The 20,823-nt window shown below is 47.8% G+C and overlaps 1 protein-coding gene across 1 annotated transcript in view; it reads left to right on the top strand.

Annotated features, from left to right (window-relative positions):
• The window catches only part of LOC119462600 (serine-protein kinase ATM-like), a 111,740-nt gene that overhangs the window by 55,835 nt on the left and 35,082 nt on the right, over positions 1–20,823 (top strand). The window contains exon 5 of the mRNA XM_049673053.1: positions 4,700–4,884. Within this exon, the coding sequence (XP_049529010.1) occupies positions 4,700–4,884 (185 nt within the window). The remainder of the gene's footprint in view (positions 1–4,699; positions 4,885–20,823) is intronic.

The raw sequence follows: 20,823 nt of genomic DNA, 5'->3' as shown, positions 1-20,823 counted from the left end.
TCATGTATACGCATACCGCTTACAGTGCAGCCGCGTGAGACGAAATTGCGGCTTCCTTGGGAAAATCTCACCGACAAGGGCGGTAGCGAGCACAAGGTGTGCCCACCGACGGGAGAGGAGATCAACGAGGGCAATGCGGAGGAGGAGCATGAGATGTGGAGCATGAGTCCAAGGGCGATAAAGTTGTCACCGCGCACCGTATGTGCAAGTGAAAGCGCGCGGGGGACGCGCGCCTTCATGGACAGTGAATGCACAGCAGAGAGCAAACGCGACTTCCGTTGCACGAAAGGCCATGAGGCTATGGGAGGGAGGGAGGGAGGGGGGGGGGGGCGACGCTGTGCTGCGGCGCCAAATGCATATCTTGCAACCGAGCGCAAGGGTAACTGGGGACCCAAACTCCCCACGCGAAAGGAGGAAAGCGGGAAGGTAGCGCAGGAGGGAAGGAGTGGGGGACGGCTCCTACTCTGCCAACAAATGCATTCTTGTACTTTGTGCCTGTGCTGGCTGTCGGTGTTGTCGCGCGCACCGTATCTTGAAAGCGATCTCCACACGGCTCTGACCTTTGTATGCACTGTGCTTACGCCGCTCAGTTTCCGTTGAAGCGATAGACCGCACTAACCTTCGCTTGCTGCGGCGGCCGCACGTGGGGAAGCGCGGCCGCTGCAGCGAGCGAAGAGAGAAAAAGAAAAGCACAAAAGCAACAAAAGCACCACCGCTTCAAACTCTTTGCGCCCAGTCGCGGCTTTCGCGCTGTCCGGCGCCGCGTCCGCGCCTCCGCACCAAAAGAGAAAGGGAAAATGCACGTGACTACGCGCTGTTCTTTTTCGCGGGCGTCGGTGGGGCGGCGTTTATTCGTATCAACCGACGCGGGTCAAAAATCGATTCGTAACAACCGTTCTCTAGCACATTGCAAAGTAATGGCACTCGGCCGGGACCTCAGAAAAATTCGTATCATCCGGAATTTCGTATTAGCCGTGATCTTATCGAGATTCCACTGTATACTGTTACAGGGAGAAGGGCCAGTACATTCATAGCAGTGTGCACTGTTGTTTTTGCACATCTTGTGAGCAACTTGTACTATCACCTTTTACTTTTTATACTCTGTTTTCGCGTCAACTCGTTGGTGGTTGTCTCGTGTTTACAAAATTCTGTTCACTCCTCTTGTAAACCTGTACATTTTTTTGTGATGTTGATTTCTTTTCTAGAGCTTCGGACTTGTTAAATTGTCATTTTTATGTGCTATATGCGATCTTTGCCTCTTGGTTATTTTAGTTTTGAGAGCTTTTTTTTTTGTGTCGAAGGTATCCGTAAGTTAAAAGATGGGAACCAGGCTAAGGGCATGCGGCCTTGATGACATTCCTGCTGCTATTATAAGGAATTGTGCGGACGCGTTATGCTCTCATTTCACTCAGTTGTTCCAGAAGTCCCTCAATGAAATTGACATGCCTTATGATTGTAAGTTAGCGCAAATCGTGCCCATACATAAGAGTATGTATGTATGAATGGAGTGAAACTCCATTCAGAACTACAGACCCGTTTCCCTAACTATAGTATAACCTGCAAAGTTATGGAGCATGTAATATATAGTTGCGTTATGGTCCATTTAACCAAACATAATCTCCTAAGCCCCAGCCAACATGGTTTCAGATGTGGTTTACCTTGCAATACACAGTTGGTAGAGTTGGTAGAGTTTATTCACGATTTAGCCTCAGCAATTGATAAGGAACTAGTTGTGGACTGCACTTTCTTAAATTTCTGTAAAGCATTTGATGTAGTCGAACACAGTCTCCTGCTTTCCAAATTAAAAGCTTATCACTTGGATGGTAAGATAATAGAGTGGGCATTGCCAAATATTTGTTATTGCGGAAACAGGCTGTTGTTCTGAAGGGTATATCTTCACAATATGCACCAGTTGAGTCGGAAGTTCCCCAAAGCGCAGTGTTGGGACCACTATTGTTTTTGTTGTATATTAATGATATTTCAATTGGTATACGGTCTTCATTCGAGGTGTTTGCCAATGAGTGTTGGCATATAGAGTGGTACATATGTGTTGTATATAGAGTGGTACATATCAAGAGTAGCGGTAAATTGACAGTCATGACTTGGTAATGCCTGCCGTATGTGCTCGATCCCACTAATTTCTTATTCTCGAGTGAATTTTCTTGTCTTGATCAGGATCACCTGTGAGTAATTGGCCTAAACAAACATACTCTTGCTCTAGATGGTGATCGTCAGTCGTCAAATAGTTTAATAATTGGCCATACTGTGCCAGAGGTGCAATAAGTGGAGATTCTCAGCATGCTTTATTGTTGGCACAGAAATGCCCCATGATGGCACCATGCCAATCTTCTATAGCTTCTATGGCTGTTTCCCTCCAGAAAATGGCAGGCTTTTTCTATCTTTATGGCAGGCACATGATGGATACAGTAAAACCCCGGTGATACGATCCCGGCTGGTCCGAATTTCGGTGTGATACAAATTCGTAACATTCCCCGGCCGAGATACATTGCTCACAATACGAAAAAAATCAGCTGTTCCGAACGCGTTGCCGCGCCGCTGCGGATCATACGAATGCGTGATCAACAGCGGCGGCAGGCGAGCCAGCGGAGCGACCGGCACAGACACGTGGCTCTGCAAAAACGCTGGTAAATGGAACGCGAAAGCATTTGCGACGGTTAATTCGAACATAAAATGCTCTCAGCAGCGTGCCAAATCATGCGGCGGCGCCTCCGACCGGCATTGCTCCGGCACTGCCATAGAGTAAAAGCTTATTAGAAGAGACCCCTCAATGCCGTGCGCGAACAAAAAAAATTTAAAAAAGAAAGAAAAAAAACGCGGCGGAAATTTTACCCTCTCTCAAATGGCAAGGTCTCAAATGGCATTGTGCCGGAACACGCGTGTACGTGCCGACGTCTCAGCCACGCGGAGAAAATGGCAGTGAATCCTTCTCCTTTATGCTTCCTCTATTTTTTAGTTACGTGTTGACCTTGCACACTGTGGCTACGGCGCAGAGGGAAGCAGCGGCGCTGTCCCAGGCCGGCCAACGAAACTGCCCACGCCGGCAAACGCCCGTTTCCCGATAACGGCAGAAAACGAAACTTCGGGGAGCTGGCGCCAGGTTGGCTGGAGCGGCGGCGCCGGCACGGCAGCGGGCGCACACGGTGACAGTCGAAGGTGAGGGAGTTGACAAGGAGGGCGAGGGGAGCCACCGAAGCAGCAGAGTTGCCGAGGCCAAATCCACTTCCCTGCCGCCCTCCCCCCTCACCTTACACGATCTCCACGTGCACCCGTCGCCGTGCCAGCGCCGCCCACACCCTGAAGTTTTGTGTTCTGCCGTTATCGGGAAGCCAGCGTTGGCGGGCGTGGGCAGTTCATGGCCCTCGCTCCTTATGCTCTTGTGTGCCGCAATATTTCACGACTCGCACCGTTCGTGCATCGTGCTATGGTGCACGAATAATTCAAAAATACGTCCTTTTTCGAACAAATTTTCGGGCCCCTTCGCGTTCGAAATATTGAGATTCGACTGTACGTGGAAGTCAATGAGGTTTAGGTCGGGACCGCGAAAACGCGACGTAGCAGCCGGGAAAACGCAGCAGCGAGGAAGGTATCAATGGGGTTCCACTATTAGGAATCTCTTCTGGTAAAAAAATTACATTTTTTCTTGATTTTGCGTATGTTTTGATGATACGAATTTTGGGTGATACGAATATTTCATGTGACCCCGCGAGATTCGTATCACCAAGATTTTACTGTATTTTGGTGGATGTTTTCAGCCTTTGAATGAACAAAAGCACAGACGGTACACTGCATGATTCGATGTCACCGCTCTGCATGTAACCTTAATTGTTCCCAGAGTAAAAAAAAAATTATGGGAAGAAGCAAGTGTGAAATGAGGCACCTGGTTATGAAAGCTACAAACATAGCACCTTCTGATGACACATAGAAAGTTGATATATCTTCACACACATTATACAATACACCTTGTAGTAATCAGTGTAGATTTGAAGGTGTCTGCTGGTAATTTTCTTTTTTTTTTGTGGTCTTGTTTTACTACCCCACAATGTGTCCCATGACTCTTTAGGGGTGGTATGGCAGCAAAAACTGGAAATGCATGTGGAAGGTAATGCTGTGCATCGTCTCGTGTATGTCCACGTCATGCCTGCAGAACAAGAAATTAGAAAACCCCTTTACACCTGCTATGTGGCACAACATAACATTTCAACTTTGCAATCTGTAAGGCTGCTTTCTTGGGCCCAGGTCCATCACCAAAGCTGTACCAGCATAGCTGAACACCAAACGTCTATTGCCGACACATATATCTGCACAACATGTACCTGCGCGTATATGTAGCTGACTGTTTCCCAACTGTGCTAGGGTGAGACAAGGACAGAGTGAGGCAGACACATGCACTTTAGCAAATGACGTTATTGAAAGTTGACGTCATCGTACAGCCATGGGATGCTGCTGAGCTGTACGAGCATCTATAAATGTGGACATGCAGAAATAAGGGCATGCCTCACTCTGTTCTTTTCTGTGAAGCACACCTCATGCACAATATGAATTAGCAACTCACCAAAGAAGCAGCACTCTTAATGTTTCCCAATGTCTTGCCAATTGTCGGCCAGTTCAGCTATATGCACAGTCATGTTCCCTGGCACATGTGAGCGTGGAATGTGAGCTTGTGCCATCATGGCCCCAGATGCTGCGAGCGCACCATGGAGGTGATGCGTGCCTCCCGAGAGCTGCTGGTGACGGTGGTGGAGGTCCTGCTGCACGACCCGCTCTCCTCGTGGACCTTGAGCCCCGAACGTGTGGCAGCATTGCAGGCTGACGGCGACGCCCTCCCCCCTCAGCGCCCATCCCCAGAGTTGCCCTACATGCAAGGTGAGGAAAGGCATGTGCGATGCTATGACAATGCATAGAAGCCCCTTTAAAAGAAGACTGCAGACTTCTTTTACGTTTACGACTACAACAGCAGCGGCAGCATTCTTGTACAGCAAAGTCCCATCTTCTTGCTTTCTCTGCCTGCTCGCCTGAGTTTGGCTTGGCTGCTGGTCGGTGTCTGTGAGTGTATGTATACATGTGCGCCGAATGCAAATACCAGCTGGAGCTTCTCTCCCCGTGTTCTAACAATACGTGGAGGGAAGCACTGCACATTGCTACTGCATGGCAGTGCCCAGGCCTCGATGGTGGGCGAGACAACAGAAAGCCATTGTTGGCATCACTTTCCACCAACCGCCTGATTCTTGGCACATCCTTTATAGCGCCATGTGTGAGGCAGGTCGCCTATACCTGTTTTGTGTCACTGTTATCATGAACATGACGAAAAATTCATTTACAGTGGAACTTCGTTGATACGATCTTCGCGGAAACCAGAAAATAAAACGTATCATCCAAGTATCGTATCATCCAAAGCAAGCCCCAAAACATCACAAAACAGGCTTACTTGGTGACAAACTCACTAGCTAAGATCCTGTGTCATCGAGTAATATTGCTCCACATAACACACGTGTTATGTGGAGCAGCATCACGACACCACACGAATTGCAGCCAACACACTTTTATTGAGCAACTTTAGAACAGCTCGTCAGTTTTCGCTGAACTTTCTTTTTTCAAAGTCTGTAAGTAAGTTCTTTTGAAAGCTAACAAGTTCCATGACGTAGCTACAGAGGTAACAGTACCACGAGGCCAGTAATTTCAAATCAAGAACACTGTAGAGCAGCGTGACACAACGAGCGATATGACTGGTGGACGAGGGCAGGCGTTTCATTCAGCCACGTGACCGCATGAAGATCTCGCCTGAAAAGCCAATCAAAACAAGCGTGAGCGAAAGCTGACACAAGCTGACGCAAGCAGACAATACTACGAGCAACGTTAATAGAACCAACTCAGTTTCACAGCTCCACTGAAAACATGGGCTCCGTGGCAGTCGTGAGAACTAACGGCGCTGCGATCGAGTCGCGCTACCGGCAGCGCTTCCAGTTGCATGCCTTTGCTACAGCTGCGTCCCATGTGGTTGTTATGGTGCTGCGCATTTGTTGCATCCTGCAGAAATTCGTTCGGAGGTTTGAGTGCTTGAGCTGGTCTGCGGAGGTGTGAAGCCTGGCTTGTGTCGAGCATGTGATATGCTGACGTGTTTTGCGCCGGGTTGCACAAGTGGCTACAAGTTGTCAGCTAAGCACTACTTTTAATGCGTAAACATTCTTTGGCGAGTACCACAGGTCCATCAAGCAAAATGTGTAATTTGCGAACTTAAAATGTTTATTCATTATAATATAAATGTAGATGATTGGTATCTTTATAAGAGATAAGGAACAATAAAAACATTGATCAGAGGCAATACCCATAGGGATACATAGGGCTCCATAGAAAATGCATGGGGAAGCTTATAGTAGAGGTGAGCCGAATGAAATTTGGGGGTTTGGGGGTTGGCCAACTCCAAATTTGGATGGGGGCCAACTTGGGTGTGGGCCACCGCGCAATACGACTGTAACTTTCTCCAAGGAAGTGCATAGCTTATACAGGGTGTCCTAACTATCATGCACCAAGACTTAAAAATATGCAAGTACCACGAAGCTGGACAGAGCCAAGGTAATGTTGTTTGCCATCGCATGGAGATACCCAGATGGATGGATGGAAAAACTTTATTAAGCTAGTGAGTTTGGACCCTTCAAGGGCCCAGGGCCTCCGCACAGCCCTCACATTACGCGCGTGTGTCATGGCACTGGCACCCCGGTTCACGCAGCGAAGTTGGGTGTCCGGGTCCTGCGACGCAAGGAGGGCCTCCCATTCCTCCCATGTTCCGATGGCGGGCTGTTCCCGTGGGGGAGGATCGGCAGGGCAGCCGAAGAGGATGTGGTCTAAGGTGGCATGCGACTCTCCACAGAGTGTGCACTCTGGTGAAACGTGGCGGAAGTGGAATAGGAGCTGAGGGGTGGGAAGAGTTCGGGTCTAGAGTCGCCTCCAGAGGTTTTCTTGGGAGTGGGATAGTCGGGGGGTGGGGAAATGGGTAGCATCGAGGCAAGGCGTGCTTGTTTGGTAATATCGGAGAACGTGTGTGCCCGCTCCCTCGAGAAAGCCCGGCTGAGGTCGCCATTTGCCCGGCTAACAAGTCCTCGGGCTATGTTATCGGCGGCCTCATTTCCGAGATTGCCAGAGTGAGCTGGCACCCACACAAGCTCTATACGTCTATCAGAATTTTGGACGCACATTCTCGATATTTGCCACGCTGGGGGATGGACACGTCCGCGGGCAAAATTAAGAATGGCTGTTGTAGAGTCGCTAACTATGTAAGCCACATTGGTTTGAGCGATTGCTAAGGCAATAGCAGCTTCCTCTGCTTCTTCTGGGGTACAGGGGGAGTCTATGAACTGGGTGAGTGGGGGGGTTGCTGGATGATAAGCCACAGCTACAGAACGGTCTGGACCACAAGCGGCGTCCACCCAGCGCACATCCTCTAAAGTGCCATATGCGTTATGGAAAGCTTTGGCTCATGCGATGCGGTGGGATTGATGGTGCTCCGGGTGGACGTTCTTAGGGAGGGGTTTGATGATAAGCGCGACACGCATGGTGCAAGGGAGAGATATTAAATCTACATGTGCGGGTATGCGAATTCCGAGAGAGTCCAGTATATGCTGTCCTATTTCTGTGCCAGCCAGGCGAAAGTATTGTGCTTGTCGATGTGCCTCTATAAGTTCTTGTATAGTATTGTGCATTCCTAATTTTAAGAGCCTGTCCATGCTAGTGTTCTTTGGTAGGGTGAGCGCTGCTTTGGTAGCCATGCGGATTAAAGCGTTGATTTTATTTTTGTCCGCACTGGAGAGGTTCAGGTTAGGATATGCATAGAGAATGTGACTGAGCACAAAGGCATGCAGCACCTTGAGATTGTCTGCTTCGTCTAATCCGGCTCACGAGTTTGAAATCCTTCTAAGAAAATGGATGACGGAGTAAGTGGACTGTTTTAGTGATTTCAGGGTAAGATTGTTTTTTCCCGTGTCCTGTAAGTACAGGCCAAGAAGGCGGAGTGTGGGTGTTTGGGGTATGGGAGTTTCAGGCAGATAAATCATGATGGGGGCGACAGGGACATGCCGCGGCCGGATTATGAGGAGTGCTGACTTTGTGGGGGAGCATTCAAGGCCAGTGTTTGCCGCGTGGGTAGCTATAGCTGTGGCTGCTTATTGAAGTGTCGATTCTATGTCGCCATCCGAGCCGTATGTGGTCCAAACCGTGATATCATCCGCGTAAAGTGTGTGTCCCAAGTGTGGGATGCGGCTGAGAGCTTTGGCCAGGGCAATGAGGGTAATATTGAACAGAAATGGGGATAACACCACCCCTTGCAGGGTGCCAATGTTACCAAGGGTGAATGAGGGCGTCTGTATATCATCTATATTCAGGGAGGCAGTGCGGGGCCCTTTTAGGAAGGCCCAAATATACTCATAGGTCTTAGGTCCTAACTGCAGCTCTTGGATGCTCTGCAGGATGGCACTGTGCTTAACCTTGTCAAATGCTTTACTGAGGTCTATGACCAGGATTGCTCTGGTGTGGTGTAACATATCATTGAGGATGGCATGTGAAATCTGTAGCAGGGCGTCCTGTGCCGAGAGATGAGGGCGAAATCCTACCATGCTATGGGGATATAGTCCATGGGATTCCATCTGTTGCGCAAGACGGCTGAGGATGACATGCACAAAGAGTTTGCCCAGGCACGAAGTCAGAGAGATGGGATGGAGATTTCGGGCATTGATGAACTTATTGGGTTTGGGGATGAAAATTATTTTTCCACGCTTCCATTCAGCATGTAGCTCCCCCATTTCCCAGCACTCATTGAAGTACTCTGTGAGAAGGCAAACAGAATGGTCATCTAGGTTTCTGAGCATGACATTAGTGATTTGGTCATCTCTAGGAGTTGAGTTTCGGAGCTTAATGACGGCTGTTCTGACTTCAACCTCCATCATAGGAGCATCGAGGGAGGGTTGATCAGGGCCTGTGTAGTCGGGATATGATACTGCTTGGCCCACAGTGGTATAAGTTGATTGAAGTTCGCTTAAGAGTGCTTGCTGATTACATCAATTTTTATGGGTAAGCCTTTTCAGTGTAAGTCGGGTTTGCTTTTTAGTTTGAGTGGGGTCGATCATATGTCGAAGAAGATTCCAGGCCCTGGCGTTGGAAAGATTACCTCGTAGTCCGTCACATATTTGGTGCCAATTAGATTTACTAAGGGGGGCACTGGGCTCTTCTATTTGTTTTTCAAGTTGTGCCAGTTTGAGTTTTGATTCTGTTTCTGGGTTTTCCAACGCGTGAGAATACTGTTTTGTGCTTGCAGTAGGTGCGCTAACCTACTATCTGCAATCGGAGTTTCATGGGTGGCGTCGAACGTTTGCGTAACAGCTTGAACGTCCTGCTTGAGTTCTGTCATCCATGTGTGGAGGTTAAAAGGGGATGTTTTGCCCTCTCTGTGCTTACAAAGATTATCCCGGCTAGTCATGCGGGCAGGGTTGCTTTTTAGCTTTTTTGGCAAAGTCAAGCGTTAGGATATAATGATCACTGCCCAGAGCCTCATTGGAGTTCCGCCAGACTGGTGTGGGAAGATTGCGGCCAAAGTTCAGATCTGGGCTAGTGTTGGGGGTGACACACTGTTGCCGATTCTCGTAGGTCTGCTGAAATCATTATATATAGAAAGGCCCTGCATCTGAAGGGTGTTCTGCTCCTCTCTTGTTGGTGTGCATGTGCGCAGTTGAAGTCCCTTAAGATAATGAGAGGGTCCTTCTTTGCAACGGTGGTGGTGGCTTTAATGAGAGTGATTAATTCTGAGACCGGTTGCCTCAGAAGGAGGTAACAGTTAAGGATGAAGAGGGGATGGGATTTGTGAGTGGACGGGATTAATTCTAGAAATGTGTGGGCTACCGGAGAATTCAGTACATGGCAAGTGTAGGTACAAAGTTTTGAACATAAGTGGTGACACTGGGGTTTGTAGTGATGTCAGAGGGTACCAGAGCATATCCTGGCAACGATACATTTGTGCCAGCATCCTGGAGTGCTACTGTATCAGAGGGTGTGGAGGAAGCAGAGAGTAGCTGCTGCAGGGGGTCTCGTTTGCGGCGAAACCCCTTGCAGTTCCATTGTAGAATGGGTAATGGGAGATTATTTCCCGTCAGCAAGGCCATGCTGGAGGGTGGGGAGGGCAAAGCATGGGAGGTGCTATGGGGTTGCCGGCTGGAGTATGTGAAAACATCCTAGCAATTATTTGTGGCATTTTTTGAAGAATTATGGTGGTTATCCTGACTAATAATCATTTGTGTAAGCTTAGTGATGGTGGCTGCAATATAATTTTGAGTTTGAGCCAGAATATTGGCTTCTAACTGTTGGGCAAAGTCTTTTAATTAGGAATCTGTCTGGAGTGTCGTCTTGCCGGCGTTTCTTTTGGGGATGGGGTGTGGCGAGTTGGGGTGTTGGTAATGGAGGGGCTGGGAGGGATAGAGTTAACGGCTGCCCTGAGATGCCTTACCTCTTCCCACAGGTGTATTCCTCCCGCAGTGAGGTTGGGGGTGTACTAATGGCTTTATTTAGTCCATGCTCGTTGACGATCTTGATGAGGCACTAGGGGTGGGGTTTCGTCTGGGGTTTCGTCACTGTCTGTTTTCGAGGCTGGGGTGTCCTAGCTTTGCATGAGCCTGTACCGGTAAGGTGGTTCCCACCACAAAGAATGCATTGTGGCTTGCAAGGGTCCTCTTGCGTATCGTGCTTCTCGCCACACCATAGGCAGAGTCCAGTTTTTGGAAGAGGGCATACATCGTACCTGTGACCAGGTTTCCGACAGTTTGTAGAGGCATCAGGGCTGCCCTTGTTCTCGGTGCAGCGGTGTACCACACACATATATTTAATGGTCTGTTGTACAGGACCAGATGCAAAGGTTATTAGAATGGATGCAGTTTTCCCCATGCGTCGGGCCGCTATGATGTTGGCCTCCGAGTTGCAATGCTGCAAGTCATTTAAGATTTGTTCTGGTGTTTCATTCCAGTATGCTCGGGAAATCACACCTTTGACTGCCGCTGGAGGGGCCGCGATGTACGTGGCTACCGGGTATTTGTTCCCATCTATAGTGATTTCCTGTATTTTCACCAAAGCGAGAGCTGTTGCCTCCACTACCATTGCCACCGTGAATGTAATGTTTGTGGGATGAACTCTGATGTACACTTCACCCAGCACTGAGCAGCTGGGTGTAGTACGCAATGCCTGCAGGAGACTTGGAGCTGGAAGCTTCTCCAGGGAGAGCCCCCCTCGCGGGCGAAAAACAACTCTTATCATTCCCGCTGGCAATGCGGCGAGTTGTTTACTTCTTTGTACGACCGCGCGCGTCGTGCGTAGCAGCTGTGGCGTCTCTTTGAACGCGGCTGGAAGGGTGACAGACGCAGCGTCGGTCGGTGCACTGGCGTTGCTGGCGTTTGGCTTAGCTTGAACCGAGGCCGTTGAGATCGGTTTTGGGGGTGAATTCGAACCCGGGGCCCAATTTCGATAAGCACAGTTTGCCACTCACCAGGGTGATAGTCCTGCGGGGGAATGATCTCTCCTTCCACTAGCTCCCTCATGGTTGTTGGGGAGTGAGGAATGCGCCGCGCCGGCGAGGCTCACTTCGATGAGGCGAGGCTTAGTGCAGTGACGTGGCTGCCAGAGGATTCACTGAATAGTTCTCAGATATCACAGGGCGCATCCAAAAGATGGTAGTGGTTAGGGTCCGTGTACCTTCCTGGATCCGTTGAGCGCCTTGGTGGGTCCTAGGAAGGATTTAGCTGGGCACAGGAACCAGAAATTGGCGGAGCCGATACGAACCGCGTCCGCACACTCTAGTCCCCTAGCGGCCTCATACCCAGATTATTTTGTGCATTCTGCCTAAATACATAATTAGTCTTAATTAATTAATCAACTTCTCGAATATTGTCGGAAAAAAGACGACGACGTAGTGTCTCTTGGCGGAGTGTTGTTTTTATACCTCTGGATATTTTTGTGAAATCTCCAGTGTATCGATCAGGCGTTGCGCCTTGTTCGGTGGCGATGGACGTGGACCGCCCAGGGCGTCTGCTGGATCCGGCGGCGTCAGCGACGGCTGCCTCCAGGAAGCGGATCGGGCTCCAGACTGACAGCGACAGCGAAGGCACCCATATGTACTCGCTCAGCAGCGAGGACCCTTCTGACGACGAAGGCTTCGAACTTTTGCAGATCCGCAAGGCGAAGAGAAGCTAGGAACACCAGGTCCTCTTTGTCCTCCAGTACTGTTCAGCCCATGCGGAACTCCGACGCCAACACCATTCTGTTTATGCCTGTGATACCCAACGGTAACATGAAGCGGCTTATCAGGCAATCTGTCTCGATGCTGCTGGAGACCGTGGTGCCAAATGAAATCACGGACATTAGAGTGAACACCTGCAAAAATGTACTGGTGGTTGATGTTCTGCATGTGGGTGCTCTTAGCGCCCTACGCAAGGTAACAGATCTTGATGGCATGCAGGTGCGCAGCGCTCTCACGTACCACTGGGCTCTGATGTCATCACTGGTGTAATATATCATGTAATATATCATGTGGTGTAATATATCCTCAGCAATGACTTGCCGATTCTGGTTAAAGCAGCAAGTGATTGTGACATCATTGTTGATGTCTACCACCTGGACAACTCACGTTGCGTGAAGATTGTTTTCAAGGGCAACTGCCTCCCGTCTCATGTTAAGGTAGGCCACTTTCGGCATCCTGTCCGGCCTTTTATTCCGAAGCCTCTACAGTGCCGTAAATGCATGAAGATCAGACACGTGAGCAGCGTCTGTGAGAGCGAGACAGTGTGCCCCCGCTGCGCTGAACCACACGCAGCGGATAAATGTGCCGCCACTGTCATGAAATGTCCAAACTGCCACGGATCTCATGAGGCCTCATCGAAAGACTGCCCTAAGATTAAGAAGGAAATTGCTATCTTAAAAGAGATGGCAAGAGATCATTCCTCTCATCGAGAAGCCGCCGCTAAAATCAGGAAGCGACGCTCCCATCGCCGAAGGTTCTTCATGAAAAGCTTCTGCATCGGTGATGCGTGTGCCATGTCCACAGTCAGCTCCTCTACTGCCACCCAGGCCATTGACATCAGAAAGGCCTACAAAGGACAAGGGCACTGTGAAGAATACGGACACCGAAGCCTGGCCTGCGTTGCCAAAATGGCAACCACCAGCAGAATCGCTGGACGCCGATGGAAGTCGACCATCCTGGGCATCTCCTGCCGGCAAATTGACTGAACAGGATCGGCAAGTGGTTATAATGGTGCGATCACTAATGAATACGATTCGCATGCTACTGAAAAAGCTGCAGACACCAACAGCTCAAAGCGCATTGCAAATACTCGATGCACTGAATCCAGTACTTGCAAGCCTCCTATAAGCATCATGGCTCACCCAGTACTTTCTTTTCGCACTGAAGTTAGAAGTGCAACGATTTTTCAATGGAATGCCAGAGGCTTGAAGTCCCGCATATCGGATTTGCACCAATTTGTCTTGAAGAATCGGTTCCCTATACTTGTTATTTGTGAACCGAACGTATCAAAGCCCTACAGACTATCTGGTTACGAAGCGTTTGCTTCTTCCACATGCGAGGAACGGAGCAACGTTCTCATTTGCATCCGCATGGACTTGGAACTATGTTTCGCATGCTGTTCAGCCTCATGACTACAACCAATACGTATGCCTCCGCGTCAAAAAGAATAAAATGGCCTTTACTCTTATTGGTTGTTACATCACCCCATCAAGGCGGTTTGACCCTGAAAGGCTGAAATACATATTAAAGGAAACTGATGGCCCCTGGGTCATCACTGGGGACTTCAATGCGCACCACTTGCTTTGGGGAAGCACCAAGATAAACTCCACGGGAAGGAATGTTGCGTTGCTTGCCTCTGATTATGACCTCTGCGTCATGAACGATGGTAGCCTGACGTATCTGCGGTGTCCTACGTATAACAGCTGCCTGGACTTGACTTTGGTGTCACGGAACTTCACATCACATGTTAAATGGTTTTGCGACATCGAGACTCATGGGAGTGATCACATTCCCACCTACCTAACGATTAATGGACTCACTCGGTCTTTCTCTCGTGGTATCTTGAAGAGGACTGACTGGACTATGTTTACGTCGCTTATGGAAGAAGCATGTGGGGGAGATTTCGCCGGCGACATCGTCGACACCATCGCAGAAGCACTTAAGGTTTCCAAGTGTTCATCATCATTGTCATCAAGCCGAATGGATTTCGACATTGAACTTGAAAGACTTTGTGCGATTCGACGGCGTGCAGAACAACAATACAGACGCACTAAATCAATTTATGATCTGAGAGACGCACGTCACATTCAGAAGAAAATTCGGCGTCGCATAGACAAACTAGACAGAGAGCGATGGAAGACATTCTGCAAGTCACTGGACCCTCGCAAGCCGCTTTCACATATCTGGAAGACAGTACATGGTCTTCGTTCATCCCCACAACAACGACGCCCATTTGCAGCTTTGGCCCTCCATCTTGGCCAAACAGAGCTTGGTGTGGCGGAGGAATTCTGTGCGAGAGTCACTGGCGAGCCTGTCAACATCAACGTTGATGTAGGTGACCTCCCAGTGGCTAAGGTACCGGAAATGGATGTGTCATTTACCATGGAAGAACTCGAAGCTGCCCTGGCAGTCTCTAAACGATCATCCTCTCCAGGCCCTGACGGTGTCACCTATTCTGCCCTGGGACACCTTGGACAAGAGGCAAGAAGAGCACTTCTGAACAGCTTTAACAACTCATGGCTAGAGGTACAGTTCCCCGGCAATGAAAGTTAAGTCGGCTGGTACCATTACTAAAGCCGGGAAAATCTCCGTTGGGCTTGGTGGCATATCGCCCTATTGCTCTTGCCAGCTGCATCGGCAAGGTTATGGAAAGGATGGTCCTTGCACATCTAGGATGGTATCTCGAGCGTTACAATATCTACCCCGCTTCCATGGCAGGCTTTCGTAGGGGTCGTTCTTCAATGGACAGCGTCATTGACCTCACGACATTTGTGCAGCAGGAGAAAAGCCGTAAGCGCATATCAGTTGCGCTCTTTCTTGACTTGAAAGGCGCGTATGACAACGTTGCACATGATGCCATCGTCACCTCCCTGGAGACTATTGGAATCGGCGGCCGCATGCTTCGTTGGTTATCCGACTACATAACTCGCCGGTCGTTTTTTGTGCAAACAGAAGACTCCATATTCCGTAGTGTTGAGACGCAACCAAGGACGGAAAAAAATTCAGGACAGGAAAGAGCGTCACTTGCAACTATGATTGATTCGTTACCCAAATGCTACCCATTGCTACCCAAATGCTACCAATGCTACCCATCGTTACCCAAATGATTGGGTAACGATGCAAACTTTGAGTTACGTGCGCAAATGTACGTGCACACAAGGCCATCTTCTCCTATAAATTTGACTCTTGTCTGCTTTCAATAAATTAGTTGCAAGTGACGCTCTTTCCTGTCCTGAATTTTTTCCGTCCTTGGTTGCGTCTACAGACTCCATGCTTTAGTCGTACAGAGCTCTATTTCTAGGATACCTACGCTACAGCCTTCCAGTGTTGTCCAATATATGCAATTCAAATGTTCGCTCGTTAGAAAACTTACAGGGCCAACATTGCGCACTTGCTTAGGATTTCCTCGCGGTGCGTCAACACCTGCAACAATCGTCCTCACCAAAGATCATCCGATCCAAACATACGTTGCACTCGATTGTCTCGGAGCGCATATCCATCATTTTTCCCACGTCCCCGATCATCACTTGGCGTTTTTGCTTTCGCAGAGACCTCGTTCCACGTTTTCTGAAGTTATTGTCACCAATCCAGATTGCCTTCCATCAGGATACAGCCCAGCAGCAAGGCCTTCATTCCCCTTGTGGTGCCTGCAACAGCCTCAGGTGCGTCTAAGTATTCTGGACGTAAAGAAGAAGGCCAATCACCCAAGAATAGCTCTGCAACAGATGACGCTGCTATTAATTAATGGGACCTACTGGGACCGAATACACATCTATACTGGTGGTTCCGTCTCATCTACCAGTTCTTCAGGTGCTGTTGTCAGTCCGGCTACGAAAAACACACTCAAGTTCAAACTGTCACACGTCACAACATCAACGGTGGCAGAGCTTGCTGCCCTGCATGCTGCTGTACAATACCTCCTGCAAGGGACACCTCAGAAATAGGTCATATTTTGTGATTCTAAGGCAGCACTTCAGAGTCTGCATTTTGCCATTTATCACAGGACTCATGAGCAGCTGGTATATTAAGAGATAAGAGAAGACCACCATGAAGCTATCGCTAAAGGGCATGAAATTATATTTCACTGGCTCCCGGGACATACCAGCATTGCTGGTAATGACCTTGCTGATGAAGCCGCCTGGCCTGCTCACCTGGAAGGCCGACCAGACCCAATCCCCCTTATCCAGGACCGACACTGCAGGAAAACTTCATATCGTGGCTAAAGCTATGACACATAAATATTGGTCTTCTCTTAACCCGAAGTGCCATCTCCACAAAATTGACCCATCCTTGATGCTTCAAGTGCCATCAAACATTTCCCGCTCTGAGGCGACAGTATTGTGCCGCCTCTGGCTCGGGGTGGCATTTACAAAGGCCTACTCGTTCCGCATTGGAATGGGGGATACGCCAATGTGCGACTCTTGTGGAACCAGAGAAACAATTGAACATGTCTTATGTATTTATTTATTTATTTTATTTATTTATACAATACTGCAGGCCTTGGCGTGGCCCAAGCAGGAGCGACATACAATGATAAAAAGAGATAATACCAATACCAGACGTAAATTAAGAGTGCGCAGAATACCACTCCAATCCATCAGCTGCGAGTACAAAGCACGGAAAAGAACACTTGTTCGTGTAATGAAGAAATTTCCAAAACAAATAAAGAACATGTTTAGAAATGAATCAATACAATTTAAGCGAAGTAAAAGAACAATAACGCAAGGATCAACTTCAGCAATCAATTCACAAGAGAGCAACATGTCAATAATTGAGATTGTCAAGGGAATCAATGCTGGTTAGTAGCGACTGAGGTAAATTGTGCCAATTCGTAATAGTGCGTGGGAAAAAAGAATACTTAAAGACGTTACTTCTGGCATTATAGGGAGTTAAAGAGTCAGCGTGGCGATGCCGTGTTCGGCGTGCAACCATTGGCGTTACATAAGGCTCTGGGGTGAGGGAAAGGAGGTTATTTTTAAGAAGAAAAAGAAATTTTAACCGCTGGATTTTTCTTCTCATTTCCAGTGTTTGGATACCATGTTCTTTAATTAGTGCTGTCGGGGAATCAGTCATGCGGTACTTTGAGAAAATAAATCTGATTGCTTTACGCTGAATTCTTTCTAGTGCATCAATGTTAGTTTTGGTGTAAGGGTCCCATACTATGCATGCATACTCAAGTTTTGGTCTTATTAGTGATGTGTAGGCTAAAAGTTTAGTTTCAACGGGAGCTAGCTTTAATTTATGACGTAGCAGACAAAGTTTACGAAAGGCTGAGTCACATACGTTAGTAATGTGAGTATTCCAGTTTAGGCTATTTGTTATTGTGACGCCAAGATATTCCCTCACCTCGGTTAGCGGTACAGATCCTAGGGCATAAGGAAAAGATAGGCTATTTAATTTTTTAGTTATTTTCATGTACACTGACTTGTTAGCATTTAGTTCCATATTCCAGCGACTGCACCAACAAAGAAGATTTTGAAGGTTATTGTTCAGGGTTATCTGATCACCGCGGCTGGTTACTTCACGAAACAGCACACAATCATCGGCGAATACTTTTATTTGAACAGGTTCAGTGATTACGCTGGTAATATCATTAATATATATTAAAAACAATAAAGGCCCTAGAACGCTACCCTGAGGGACACCTGAGGTAACTGGCAGTTCACGGGAATTGTAAGTGTCAATGCTTACAAACTGTTGTCTGTTCCTTAGGTACGCTGAAACCCAATTAATAATGAAACAAGGAAGGTTAATTAATCAAAGTTTTTCAATCAATTTTGAGTGCGCAACAAGGTGAAATGCTTTCCTGAAGTCTAAAAATATTACATCTACCTGGCCGGATTTGTCTAAAATATTCGCAAAAGAATGGATAACCGATGGTAATTGGGTGACAGTGGAAAAACCCTTTCGAAAACCATGCTGCGAAGGTGAAAGAACGTTGTTATCATTTAAGAAATTAGTAATGAAGTTAGCTATAATGTGTTCTAGCATCTTACAGCACGCTGACGTTAGCGATATTGGGCGATAGTTACTTATCAGTGTTAGGTCACCCTTCTTCGGTACTGGCACTACACGTGCAGTTCGCCAGTCAGTAGGAAGGGTTGCTGTGGATAATGATGCACGAAAAATAATAACAAGAAACAGGGACATCATTTCTGCGTATCGACGCAGAAAAACATTCGGTACGTTGTCGGGACCAGGGGTAGATTTGGTTTTCAAGTGAAGGAGCATGGAAACTACGCCAGGTACAGATACAAGCTCCGGGTTCGCACCGGACGATGAAGAAGAAGGAAGCGCAGGGTCATTTGTATTGGTAAAGGCACTGTGGAAGTATGCGTTGAAATGTTCCGCAATACTTTGCTTTTCGACGATAAGAATGCCACCATCAACTATTTGCTCCACTGGTTTGTTTTTTTTACTGAGGAATGCCCAAAATATTTGTGGCGCTGTGCGAATAAAATTGGGTAAGATATGATTAAAGTACCGCCGTTTCGCATGCCCAATAGACGAGCTCAACGTAGCTTGCGCGTTTTGGATTTTTGTTCTAGGGGCGTTCTTTCGTCTCCAGCGTTTTATTTTTCTTTTTAAGTGAATGACTTCTCGCGTCACCCAAGGATTAACTTTCGCCGTTTTCTTTGTTTTGCTTGGTACGTAATTTTGAATACAGTATGTGCAAAGTTCCTTGAACCGGTCCCAAAGTTCTCTAACGTTGCTTCCTTGAAAGCTGCTAAGGTGAACATCTAGATAATCTAAAATAGTTTCGTCTTGGGCAAGCGAAAAGTCCTTCACTAAAACACTTTTCGTTTTACTCAGATTGCATTTTTCCAAACTACGTGAAAAGCACACCATTTCATGGTCAGATATGCCGTGTTCTACCGACACTGAAAAAGTTTCGATTGTTCTACTAGCAAACACAAGATCAAGTACTGATGACGAGGAACTATGCACGCACGTGGGTAAATTTACAACTTGTTGTAAATTGTCGCATAGGATTATGTCACGCATATAGCTGACATGGGGAGCAAGTTCTACACTGGAAGAAATACGTTCCCAATTAACTCCTGGAAGATTAAAGTCTCCTATTAAAAAAATTGTTTTGTGTACGAATGACGTGATATGCGCACACAAATCACTCAGAAATTGGGATGGTGAGCCAGGCGCTCGATATACTGCAAAAAACAGGAAAGATTGTCCCCAGCAAGAAACCTTTATGCTAATAGTTTCTATATCGTCAGCCTGACGCAAAAGAGTGGCTGATATATTTTTTTTAAGCAGCACAGCAGCCTCCTCTGGTTGATCTATTGCGACGAAAAACATGATAACAAGGCGGGAACACGTCTTCATCATTGATTCCGCTGTGTAGCCAGGTTTCGGTTAGAATAACTATGTGCGGACTATAGCCCATGATAACAGCCTCAAGTTGATCAGATTGGTTGACAATGCTACGGGCATTGATATTTATTATTCGTAGTTCTTTATTACCGAGGGTTTGAAGTCAGTCTTTCTTAGAATTGTTGTACTTTCCAATTTTTACTCTAGTGTTTTCTGTGTCATTCCAAATAAAAAGGTTGGCATCTATATGAAGTTTCTCGTTGATTAAAGCGACTTTCCCTTTTTGTTGTCTTTCTTCTGAAGCACTCTCCCACAGAAGTTTACGCTTCCTGAGTGTGTTTGGTGAGTAATCATTTTGTACAGATATACCGGTACCTTTCAATTTGTAAGCATTCTTAATAATTTGCTGTTTTTCTTCGTAAGCTTGAAAGTGCAAGATGACTGCTCGGGATTTACCAGGCCTACCAAGGCGATGAATTCGGCCAACTGACTGGCATGCTATTTCAAGCCTAGTGGAGAAAATGTCAGTTAAAACTTTGCGGCGCAGCACTGCCTCTGTCTCGTCTTTATCCTGTGATACGCCAAATACCACTAAATTTGAACGTCTACTCCTGTCCTCCAAATCAGTAATCTTGGCCTCCAAGGATTTTACCGTGCGTTCAAGGCTGTCCACGCGTGCAGCTTGCTTTTCTATTTCTGAGAAACGAGCATCCCAATCTACAAGACGTTTTTCCATGTTTGTTTGTTGATTGCGCAGCGCCGCTACATCCTCGGCTAACTTATTCTGACCCAAAAGTATTTTTTCCAGCAATTGACGAGTACTAGAGTCATCTGTGTCAGGGCCGGGATTTAACTCAACGTTGTGGGTTCTTGGTGTCTCACAGGAGACCAACCACCGCGGGTTCGAGCTTAGCGAGCCACAGGGCCGCATCAGCCGTCGCCTCCAGCACCGCTCGCGCGCGAGCTCAGAGGCCGCAAGGGGCTACCGAGCGACACACGCAAAAACACAGTAAAGCCCTGAGTTGACGGAAACCGTTTACTGAAACCATCGGCACCAGCACTGCACAAACGCCCGCGCGGCGGGGAGCCAAAGGGGTCCCGCACCAGGGCGAAAATACAATAACAGGCGCCTATAGCACGTCGCGGCGAGAGCACAGGCTCAAGCTGGGACACGCCGCTAGGAAAAGTCCCGGCGGCTATGCTACTTG

This window comes from Dermacentor silvarum, chromosome 8 (genome assembly GCF_013339745.2).
Source record: "Dermacentor silvarum isolate Dsil-2018 chromosome 8, BIME_Dsil_1.4, whole genome shotgun sequence".
Lineage (NCBI taxonomy): Eukaryota > Metazoa > Arthropoda > Arachnida > Ixodida > Ixodidae > Dermacentor > Dermacentor silvarum.
The sequence above is the reverse complement of the archived record's forward strand: the minus strand, read 5'-3'. Positions and strand labels throughout refer to the sequence as shown.